The sequence below is a fragment of the Salvia hispanica genome, chromosome 5 (genome assembly GCF_023119035.1).
Source record: "Salvia hispanica cultivar TCC Black 2014 chromosome 5, UniMelb_Shisp_WGS_1.0, whole genome shotgun sequence".
Taxonomy (NCBI): domain Eukaryota; kingdom Viridiplantae; phylum Streptophyta; class Magnoliopsida; order Lamiales; family Lamiaceae; genus Salvia; species Salvia hispanica.
In genome coordinates this window covers 32,701,264-32,712,725 of record NC_062969.1, presented here as the reverse complement: position 1 = coordinate 32,712,725, position 11,462 = coordinate 32,701,264, and the positions used below count along the sequence as shown (strand labels likewise).

The window sequence follows — 11,462 nt, the reverse complement described above, 5'->3', positions numbered from 1 at the left end:
ATTTTCTATTAATTTTTTACTTTCATTTTTTTCATAAATGATAAGTAGGCTTTATATTCCACTAACTTATTCTTATTATATATTCTTACACAATTAATACTAGTATACAAAAGTGAGATTATTATACCATAACTTTTACGATTCAATTTCTTTTAAATTTTTTAAAATTGGTTTAAAGAATCAAAGTAGATAATTGGAGGACGAGGATTTAGTAAATAACACATTCTATTTCTACTCATTCCTGAGATTGGAATTTATGATTAAAAAATGAGAAAAATAAATAGTATAGTACTACTCCTATAAACGAAGATGGGCAGCGATCGCCACTCCTCCTCCGGCGGTAATCGGAAATTGGATTGCTGGAAGATCAAGGATGGCCGCGGCTTCCATCTCTCACAACCCTCTCACCGCTTTCGATTCTCTCCGCCGCTCTAATCTGTTCCCATCTTTCCCGCCGCTTTCCTCAATAAATAGAAGAAGAAGGGTTTGTTGTGCTTGCGTCGCTCCGCCTCAAAATTACCAGCCTGCAAACTTTAAGGTTTTATTTCATTTTCCCTTTCAAGGTTTTGTTTGTTTGCTTGCTTCTCTATTGTGATAGGTGATGAGAACATTTAGATGCTTTTTTCGGATTATACTCATTTTTTTCTCCAGGGTGCTCACATTGAGGATGGGTCAGATGTGCTCATTGAATGCCGAGATGTCTACAAATCCTTTGGGGAAAAGCACATACTAAGAGGTGTGAGCTTTAAGGTGATTTTCTTGTTTAACTTACAAATGCATACGTTGTCCTATGTGTTTCTTTTAGGAAGAAAATGAATGTTTGCAAGTGGTGATTTGTTAAAGGAATGGGTTGTTTGTTACATGAGATCATCACCATTCTTCATTTGTGTTGGTTACGTGCTCCTTTTTCTAACTAACTATATTTTGTCAACTTTAGTGAATAAGCTTGTGATCCCACAGGAACCAGCTAAATCATTCTCAGTTTACCATTCACAAACTTAAAATTCTTTTTTAGATTAGGCATGGAGAGGCTGTCGGAATTATTGGGCCATCTGGGACTGGAAAGTCAACCATCTTGAAGATTATGGCCGGCCTTCTTGCTCCAGACAAGGTAATCTGATTCTTCCAACTTCCTTCCTTTCATTTGGTATTATGTTGTACTTTATACTGATATTATTATTATTATTGATGGAAGCTACTTTAGATTGAGATTGACTGTCTTCTTGTGGTCTCTCATTAATTCTGAACAACTAGGGTGAGGTATTGATTCGCGGGAGAAGACGGCACGGGCTGATCAGTGATGAGGAACTATCTGGCCTAAGAATTGGCTTGGTGAGATAACATTGTTTGCACCTCCTCTATTATTTCAGGGATTCTAATCTAGACAGTTTTTGAAGCTACTGCCCAATGTAACAGGTTTTTCAGAGTGCAGCACTTTTTGATTCTCTCACTGTTCGTGAAAATGTCGGGTTTCTGTTGTAAGATATTTGTCTTTATAATTAGTTTTTGCTTCATTGTTATCAACTGTATTTCATGTTTAAGTTATGTATTAAATTATTTTTTCAATTTCTGTGACAGATATGAAAATTCAACTATGCCAGCGGATAAAATTGCCAAACTCGTCACAGAGACTCTAGCTGCTGTGGGCCTAAAGGTATGTGGTTAATGATCACATCCACTTAGCTACCATCTAAGCATATCACATACACACATACACACATACACACACACACACTTAAATGTAGAATTAAAACCAAAACTCATCCATTAGATTAAAAAATGGAAGGTTGGGAATTCATAATAATTCGTTTCAATATACCTTCTTCAGCATGTGAGTAAAATTGTCCAAAATTATATGAACCTTGCGGTAATAAAGTGTAGTTGTTGGATGTCTTTTGGGCTATCAACAAATTAGAACAGGTACTTCAACATAACATTGAGTTTACTTCAACATAACATTAAATTTACTTTAGTACAACACAAGTATATAACCCCATGACATTTAAGGGTAGTTGTCAATTGTTATTGGCACCATCAATAAATTCGACATAATACACTTCAGCATAAAATTGAATTTACATCGTCATAATGCATAGCATGGCATTCAATTAACTTAAGCATAACATTGGATTTAATTCAACATAATGCAAATATGCCGAGATACTTATATGTTCCATTTTTTCATGAAAATTTGACAGTTTGTTCATGTGAACATATGCAATCAAATAATTTGGTAGAATCCTAATAAAATTACTTTTAGTTTGGATACATGGTTTGTGAAAAAATGGTTTAAATCGATATAGTTGTATGGAATTTATAGTTTTGTGATATTTTAGAAGAGAGAAAGTGAGTTACGGTTGTCATTGAAAATGAAAGGCGTCATTACAAATTCGAAAGTTTACTTCATCATAACATTGAATGTACATCAGCATAACAATACATTTACTTCACCATAGCATAAATTGTAGGAATCATGTCATATTTTCTACGAATCACGCTATTTCCACAAACGATTTTGCATTAATTGGCAAAATCAATCTTATCTGTTTCAATTGGTTGCCAAGTGACGTTAATAACAACTGTCTGTTTTCCGAATCATAAGCCTGATATTTGGTTAGTTTTGTATAAACACATTCAGATTTTATTACAATCCTATAAATATATAGTAATATACTAAGATCTTGTTTAGTCCTCGTTAGCATTATTTGCTTTGTTTTATACATTTATTTTAATTCTATTCTATACCTCAAAATTTATTATTGATGTCATTAATTCTACAAATTACTTAAGAATAGCTTCATTTGGTTATTTTCTTTGTAACTTCAAATAAATGAATAAAATAACAAATCGAGCTTTGATTTCCATATTATTTGTAAAACCAATTAAATATAGCGTGGACTAAATGAGATTAGTTCTTATGGATGATATCATGATGCACACATAAAATATGTAATGGTCAATCTGATGAACCTACTTAGGAGTAAGAATCTGACAGCAAAATTTCTCAGAAAATGTAACCAGGTTAATAGTTTGTATGCCATACAGTGGAAGGACTTACTCATTTCCCAAGGCAGGGGTAGTTTAAGTGAATTCTTTTTACAGGGAGTTGAAGATCGATTACCTTCTGAATTGTCTGGTGGGATGAAAAAGAGAGTTGCCCTTGCTCGTTCCATCATTTTTGATACAACAAAGCATGCGATTGAACCCGAGGTATTTTTTGTTCTCCTTTTCTTGTCTACCAAAGAAAATTCTGGTGCTCTGCTTACACATAAAGGTTAAGATTTTATATCTATTTTGGCTTGTATTTTTTGGTGTTATAAGGATATGCAACGTATTATCATGAAATACAATTTAATTTGCTTTATCCAAGTAAAAATATCATCAATTTCTTAGTCAACCATACATCAAATGTTTTTTGAATAGGTGCTCCTATATGACGAGCCAACAGCTGGTCTGGATCCAATTGCATCAACTGTTGTTGAAGATCTCATTCGCTCGGTTCATATGAAAGGTGAGGATGCACTTGGGAAGCCTGGGAAGATTGCATCCTATGTGGTAGTCACTCATCAACATAGCACAATCAAAAGAGCTGTTGATAGGTAGTGGTTAATTTCTAGCCTTTTGAACACAACTTGAGGCTACTACTTCTCATTCTAATACCAAATACCATATCCAGGCTGTTGTTTTTGTACGAAGGAAGGGCTGTTTGGCAAGGAACGACTCATGAATTCTCTTCCTCAACAAATCCAATTGTTCGACAGGTAAATGTCATTTCTTTCTATGTGCATATTTTCCTTGTGCAGTATCATGGGATTTTATCTGTGGGGATGCAATGAAAGAGTCAAATTTTTTCCAGTATGTTTAGGATCCAAAATGCAAATGAGTAATTATTATGAATCATGATCATGTGAGATTTCCATATGAACCTTTTCTAGTGTTTAGAGTTGTTAATATTTATATTTTCCCTTCTCAAACTCTAATTTGTGGTTTAAATAATGATTCTCATACATGAATTGTGGTTTCAGTTTGCATCTGGGAGCTTGGATGGGCCAATTAGGTATTAAGCAGTCTTCTGTCTGTGTCTACAATATCCATCTCCATGTATTCGAAGGAATGTGATAGTGTTTATTTCTGGGGAATTATATTTCTCATTTTATTTTGTAATCCAGCATGTTATTTTACTTTGTATGCTGAGTGTTAAGTATCCAATCCCATTTTAAAACATTTTGATGCTATTTTTAATGTTCTGTTAACACGTGAGGAATAATAGCATCGATGGCATAGTGTGTTATAGAATCTAATCATGGTTTTTCAGTTTGCTTTTTGCACTATACCAAATCGAATTTGATTTGACTCTCAATTGAAAACGGACAAGATAAAATAATTAACATAGCAAAACAAGACAATTTATGTACTTAATAAGTAAACACAAGGCGGTAATCAATCTTTTCCGAATTTAGATCTCCTGCTGTGGAGAGAAGCACAATCTCACACCCCACCATTTTATTAAAAAATAAATTAATATTTTAATACTTTATATTTTATGATTAAATAGCATGCTGCGTGAGACATCTTTGCTTCTCTTCACAGCGAGGGATTCCACCATCAAAATCACTACTTCTCGGTCTGCAACATGTAGAGTTTATGGTTAGACCATAAAAACAAAGATCAATATAACCAGTATAGAAACTTACAAAACTAGTTACACACAAAATCCTCACTGAAGTCAGTCCCTGTTCACTCCCATATCTAAATAGCATCGCAGGCTGTCCCTTCCCATTGCATGATGACTCCTTGTGGCAGAGACCCGGGTTGCCTGCAAATGCCCTCAGTAGCCCTGCCTTGTGGGATGATCCCTGAGAGACAATTATGTTATGTGATTGATTGCTTCGAATGTGACCAACCAGCTCGGTAGGGATCCATTCAGCATACTATGTGAGATGGACAAAAATCCAAGCTAGGACCATGTGGATACAGCATCGTTGAGAGAGCTCAAATCGACAACTTCCAACGACTTGCAAGGTATGGTCCCTCCCCAGAGTTTCTGTTGTTGCTATATCCTCAAACTATCCCTTGCATGGAGGAATCTCAGCAGAGATTTTGTTGTTCAGCTTCACTGCCAGCAACTGAAAGCAACCAGCATTATTGATGATGATGAAAATAATAAAAAAGAATATCAAGAATTAGACATGGCATCCAAAGCAATTACAAGTTTTGGGAGTGAAAGAACAGATCCAAAGGGCCTGTTTGGAATGTTGCAATTGATAGCATAGCAGCATGGAGATGGCAAACAGTAGCTTCTGCTTTCACCTCCACAGCAAGTGCAAAGTGAACAAATCTGAAAGCTCCCCAACTCCTTGTGCTATCATTCACATCACCATCATCTCCTTCCCCAGCGGCACCATATCCTCCGCCGCCACCTGCAACCATTTTTTTTATCACCAGCACTCCTTTTCAAGATGGGTTTTTTTCACAATCAACCTGTCTTCTGATACACAAAAAGAAAATAAAAGTGGTGGAGAGAGAAACTTACCATAAACAATCAGTTGTTGATGGCGACTAGAGATGAATAAAAGAATCAGCACACCAGAAAATTCCACGAATACTTGCATTCATTCCTTACTGCCTGTGATGTTCTTCAAAAAGGAATTAAAAGAGTCGACAAAAGAAGCAGGAAATTGGCGGTGATGAACTGTAATCTGGAAGGAGATATGGAAGTAGATGTTTCTTGTTGAGGGAAGTGATAGTGAATGGGTATGAACATGGATCTAACTATATTGCTAGATAATAAATAAAGTAGTTTTGGTTTGAAGGTGTGTATAAGGGAGGAGGAAAGGTTGGGGGGTTTAATTGTATTCAATAAACCAAAAAGAAGAAATGCTAAAGTTTGCAGATGGGCATTTCACACCTATGGCATTTCATGCTTTCTTCGGCCATGGTACAAATGAAAGAGAAAGAGAGCTGCAGCAGTATCAAAGTAAAATTTGTTGCAACTTTTTAAACACACAGATTTCCTTCGGTCTAATAATCTTCTTTCTACAAGTACATTTTTTTTATTAAAAGAGCCTCCATGCCAGGAAGGACACTTGTACACAAGTGTAATACCATGCATGTTTTAACACATCAAACATGTAAATGAAAGAGTAACAGAATAAGTAAAGAGAGCCAACACCCCGACAAAGATGGCTATTGCAATCAAACACCTCTAGTGATTCAAGAAATTAGAAATGGTGAAGTCATGTGAGGAAAAATTTATGTCTTAATTTTGTAGAATACCTGCTAATTGCCCCTCAGAAAAATATACTGCTACATAGGATAAGTGAAGCACGCCACTTTTCCTTCGCTGTTTCTTTGCAGATCCTAATTGATAAGTATAGCAATCTCTGAGCTGCTCAGGAGAAATTAAAAACTATTTCAACTTAGGTTGACCATACTTCCTTATAGCTTCAGTGTGTAGAAGCAAGCATAGGTAGAGCTCTACACAAAGAGATAATTATGAACTTGAAAACTTTTTACAATTCAAAAGAATTAATAAAGCAGACAGATAGATACCACAAGTTACCTGATTCTGTTTTGGCACAGCAAAACTTGATCTTTAGCTTTCTCAATGAATTGCTTTCAATCATGGAACAACTACCCCTGGACTTGGCTCTTATAGAAAGATATAGTATCTTTTTTTCATGGTTTTATCTTTAAGTCTGATCAGATTATGTTAGAACTCAATCACATACAACTTGAATCAATGTAGGTTGAATTAAAAACACTTGCTTCCAGTCCCTTCCCATTTCCATAGAACATATGACCCACAAACCATACTTAAATTAGACAAACCACAAAAATAGGTTATACTTAGTTTGACGTGTCTGGATATAGATCCAGTGCACTTTTCTTACTTCAACAGATCCAGTGCACTTTTCTTACTTCTACATCAATACTGTTTAACAGAAACCTATTGGTCATAAATTACCATACATATTGCTGACACAGAAAATTACTAGCCTAATAGCATCACTGACAGGTAATAGCACATATCATAAATTCATAATTACCTAATCGTTTGACCACTAGCATGGTCAATGAAGAGAGACATTAGATTCCTGATAGAGAAACTAAAGAAGCAAACATTGGTAATAAGAGAATACTAACACCTTAGCTTCTCAAAATTATGCTCACAAATTGTGATAATCCTCACTAATAACCATTACACGAATGGATGTAGCATGAGTTCCAGACAAATAGGACATTAACATTAATCAGTAGAAAAAGATGTCTAAAAAATTAGTGGAGAGATAATTATGCTCATGTTAACAAAGTAATGCTCGGAAACTATATGATAATTCTTACTAATGATAATGAAATGGAGGGGACATAGCAAGCATTTTAAACACAGAGGAAATCAACCATAATCAGCAGAAATAGCTATTAGCGCAAGGAATGACCCTGTATAGTTTTGGGAAGACTATTGCCGGAGAGGCAAACCCTGCTGCAAAAACAAATGCTCAGAAGACTGTCAGAAGTGATAGAAATATATGAAAATGATGACGGCTCTCAAAAATTGGAAACATCCACCACTGCCTTTTAACAAATGTGATAACATTTGCAGATTTATACATTGCAGCAAGTTTAAGTAGTGAATCTAGTCAATTGAACTGCATCTTCAGAAAAGCAGATCGACTTGGAATTGAATTATGTACATCTCCAGCCAGGGAAATGAATATACAGGAAGCTGTTATTTATTTATCTTCCAAAGTAAATAGGACAATAACTCAATTACTTTTGGAAGAAATATTTTCACTCTGAGTCAGTGTTATTGTCACCCGAGGATTTTTGTATAGTCTCTGACAAAGAGAGCCGCCTATTTCTTGTGGAGCTTGTGTCGATGAGTCCATCTGGGGAGAAATTTATTGGAACTGTTCCCGGTGAAGATGCCAAAAACCGACGAACAGCTGTAGGGTCAGTTGATGATGAGGCAGGGGTATTGTATGCAAAAACTCTCATGGGGTGGTCAAATTTGCAACTTGGACCAAACTTGCAGATACCATATCGCGAGTAGAATACACATAGAGGCTCCCCCTACAACCAACAACAAAGAAATATATTTGAAAGGTAAAAAATGCTGACTTTGAAAAATAATCCAAAGGTTAGGCACCATCGCAAAAAGGTACAGGCTTGTATGTAAAATTAACTATTGAATAACTGAAAGTGAAGGCAGAGACCCATTCCTGGTTTATTGTCCTCAGGAGTGTGCTAGGAAAAAATAAATGTTGGTGAGAAAACCTACCGGCCGTAAAGGAAGTCCAATTGGACTCAAGTGACAGTCAGGAACAGGAACCAGTCTTTCCTTAGGATGGTGAAACTTGCAAACTGCACCAAATTTGCAGTCCCCAGTTTTCATATAAAACTGGCATTCAGGTTGATCTGGTCTCTCAGGAAATACATTATCCTTTTGGAATGCATAATATCCCATTGGTACAGCACCATACTCAGATGCAACATTTCCAGAGTCGCCCTGATGTGATGCTCCATCATTTTGGATGTTTACTGCTGAAGGAGGTTGGTTTTCAGAAGATAGAACTGAACCGAGTTGACCCTGAAAAGCCATGCATGAGCAAATTCAGATTTTATCCTGAAGCTGGATACTTTTTGGAAGGATCTTGCATCCAACCAATTGAAATTCACTATTTAATACTCTCCATGAGAAACAGGTTTGGGAGGGAGCACCTCATACATGCATATTTTTCATACCACAAGGCTGAAGTGTGATTTAAGTTTTCGATTGCAATTAATAATTACTATGATTGGGGCACTGGCATGCTCCAATCTGTCTTGCTTAGACAAAGCAAAGCCATACAGGCAATTAAGTATAAAGAAAACAAACTCATATGAAATATTACAATGTATGTGTTCCATCCAGGCACAGATACCACTCCCTGCTGCATGACAAGTGGTGCATAACTTGAAGGGCTTTGCCACCGTGGACTGGCTATAAAAGAAGCTCTTGTCAATGGATATGACAGCTGGCTGGTTGTAGGAGACTGAATTGGAGGATATACGGCAGAACCACGTAAAGATGCCGTCATATTTGATGGCTGGGGGTGATGGAATTTACAAGTACTTCCAAATTTGCACTGTCCATTCCTCATATAATATCCACATTCCATCTCATTCTGCACAGAAAACAATGGAAAAAACTAAATTAAAACAAGAAAGCTTGAAAAAAACATGCAAAAGTTACTTTTGTTAAAAATTTACTGTCAGTTATGTAAATTAGGTGAAGAAAACACCAAATTTCTCGAGAACGGACTGTTTACTCAAAACCATTCTCAAGTGAGGAACAAGGATTTTTGCAGTAACTCATATGCGTCCTTCTCTTATGAAGGTACATATTATCCAGAAGCCTAGCTTAGCCCCTTCCCTTTCATGAACTAGAACACAAGCAATTGTGATCTTCATATAAAGTGCTTTCTTCATCAGGCCTTGAACTCATCCATCTTTTTCCTCTCATACTAGACTATACTCATAATCCAGTTTAGAAAAGTGAGGCTAATTTTTTCTCACCACTGCGAATTCTCATCCAGATTTTTATTGAGACTGTGTTATAAGAGATAATGAGAAAGCTAAAGCCTGTAAACATCAACCAGTAATTTATAACCCAACTTAGCAACTGTAAAAATGATCATTTATCAAAACTATTGCAAAATGACTGTATATCAATAGTATCCCAAAATTCAGCTACGAAACTAAACCAAGGAAAATCATCGACAGGGAGGTATAAGTGTGGACCGGGCGAAGTGGGTATCCCAAAACATTTAAGGAAACTCGTCCGGTGATCCCAGCTTTGTCTCGAGGATGATGAAATTTGCATGTGGCTCCAAACTTGCATGTCCCCGTTTGTAAATAATACTGAAGATAAGACAAAAATGTTCAAATGTGATATAACGAAGAAGCTTGTCAGAAGCAAATAGAGAACTTAAGTCAAATAAGTTAAAGTTACAAAAGACAGCATTCATAGTTCAAAAAAGACTAGGGCTACAAAGAAATCAGAGGAAAATACACAAATGTAGACAAAACATTACAAGGAAAATAATTAAAGTCAAAACAAAAGTGATCAAAAGAATTTCATAATAAACCCTTATGGAATCATGAAAAGAGTCAGTCTACATGGGACCAATATGGCTAGAGAAAATGTAATGCCAAGAATGAAGATACAAGTTGTATAGACACATACCTGACATTCAGGTTGTCCTATCCTTTCTGGATATTCACCTTTCATCCTTGCTGTGGCAATAGCCTATAAATTAAATTGATAATTTCAGATTAAGTGTAAGGGAAAAAAATAGAATAGTATAGCCAGCAAACAATCCAGAGACAGGAGCTCCAAAATTAAAGTTGAGTAGGAGTAATTTCTATTTACAGCAAAAAGAAACACTCTATTTTACTTAATTATCTTAATTGTTAATCGAATCTAAAAAAGAAGTGCGGAGAGAGCATAACATACAAGCTTTCTGTTAGGAGGGTGGTTAAATCGACATGTAGGGCCAAATCGGCATACTCCAGTTCGAATGTAGTATGAACAATCGGGTTCTCCTTCACGCACTGGATATGGTCCATATTCCATATGTTGTTCCCTTGATCGCATGTTCATTTGCCACAAAACATCTAGTAAACAGATAAGCAGTAAGTAAGAAATTCATCTTCTAATTAAAAAGTGCACAAGTAGAATTGAATTATGTGTGAATGGCATTAAGTACCTTGGTGGTGCATGGAGGAGGAAGCGGCGGTGACGGACATTGAAATTCACCATGACATGACCTCAGAAACGGAGGAGCGAATACAGGAAAAAGGAAAGGGAAGGGATGGGCGATCTCTCTCTCTCTCTCCTCCACACAAACACTCAAACTTAAAACTAAAACTAAAACTAAAATAATGCTGCTACTCTTTCTACACTCTAAAAATCAACTCTCTTTTCCATTCTACTCGCTTTCTCATTCTGCCACATGTTACCACATCCAACCACGAATCGTTTTCCATCCTAAAGCTATTTTCAAATATTTCATTCGTGTTTATTTTAATTTAATAAGTACGTTCCTAGTTTATTTTAACATGTTTACATAAAGTATGTAAAAATTTCATTATTGTTTTCATATTGATAAAAAAACATTTATTATTATTTTATATTGGTACAAAAATATCATTACGTAAGTAAAAAAGTTAATGAGAATCTACTAAATTGAAATGTGGACACAGTTAATCAATTTGTATCTTAGAAAAAAAATTTATTCTTTCCTTTTTATCTATTTTATTTTCTTTTTCCTCTACTTCATTCTTTCTTCATGCATGTCGTTTTTTAAAGTCTTGTGCTCCAAAGAATGCAAACTTCAAACAATTTGTATCACTATAAAACGCTTGTAAAATATTTTGTATGGATAATCAAAATTCATCAAATATTTTTGTTTCAAACT

The 11,462-nt window shown here is 35.6% G+C and overlaps 2 protein-coding genes across 3 annotated transcripts; one reads left to right on the top strand and one right to left on the bottom strand.

Annotated features, from left to right (window-relative positions):
• The first annotated feature begins 279 nt into the window (after window positions 1–279).
• On the top strand, window positions 280–4,235 carry LOC125188927 (protein TRIGALACTOSYLDIACYLGLYCEROL 3, chloroplastic-like). 2 transcript variants are annotated; one of them, XM_048086028.1, is made up of 10 exons: window positions 280–538; window positions 652–750; window positions 1,016–1,111; window positions 1,255–1,332; window positions 1,417–1,478; window positions 1,579–1,654; window positions 3,103–3,210; window positions 3,424–3,599; window positions 3,677–3,761; window positions 4,026–4,235. In XM_048086028.1, exons 1-10 carry the CDS (start codon window positions 374–376, stop codon window positions 4,062–4,064), a joined length of 984 nt encoding a protein of 327 aa, XP_047941985.1. In that variant the 5' UTR covers window positions 280–373; the 3' UTR covers window positions 4,065–4,235. The 2 variants fall into 2 exon arrangements, with proteins under 2 accessions (XP_047941985.1, XP_047941986.1); XM_048086029.1 differs by having other exon boundaries at window positions 397–538; window positions 652–736; window positions 1,021–1,111.
• A 413-nt stretch (window positions 4,236–4,648) lies between these two features.
• LOC125188926 (zinc finger CCCH domain-containing protein ZFN-like) lies at window positions 4,649–10,915 on the bottom strand. The gene is made up of 11 exons (XM_048086026.1): window positions 10,752–10,915; window positions 10,499–10,659; window positions 10,229–10,291; window positions 9,784–9,903; window positions 8,895–9,167; window positions 8,282–8,590; window positions 6,563–8,073; window positions 6,277–6,388; window positions 5,534–5,636; window positions 5,210–5,420; window positions 4,649–5,126 (listed from the first exon to the last, which is right to left on the bottom strand). Exons 1-7 carry the CDS (start codon window positions 10,789–10,791, stop codon window positions 7,792–7,794), a joined length of 1,248 nt encoding a protein of 415 aa, XP_047941983.1. The 5' UTR covers window positions 10,792–10,915; the 3' UTR covers window positions 4,649–5,126; window positions 5,210–5,420; window positions 5,534–5,636; window positions 6,277–6,388; window positions 6,563–7,791.
• Between the last annotated feature and the right edge of the window lie 547 nt (window positions 10,916–11,462).

Coding starts and splice junctions, on each gene's coding strand:
- LOC125188927 (XM_048086028.1), top strand. CDS start 374: ATGGCCGCGGCTTCCATCTCTCACAACCCTCTCACCGCTTTCGATTCT. Junction 539..651: donor ACCAGCCTGCAAACTTTAAG/GTTTTATTTCAT, acceptor TTTTTTCTCCAG/GGTGCTCACATTGAGGATGG. Junction 3,762..4,025: donor CAAATCCAATTGTTCGACAG/GTAAATGTCATT, acceptor TTGTGGTTTCAG/TTTGCATCTGGGAGCTTGGA.
- LOC125188926 (XM_048086026.1), bottom strand. CDS start 10,791: ATGTCCGTCACCGCCGCTTCCTCCTCCATGCACCACCAAG. Junction 10,292..10,498: donor ACCCTCCTAACAGAAAGCTT/GTATGTTATGCT, acceptor TTTAATTTATAG/GCTATTGCCACAGCAAGGAT. Junction 9,904..10,228: donor TAGGACAACCTGAATGTCAG/GTATGTGTCTAT, acceptor TCTTATCTTCAG/TATTATTTACAAACGGGGAC.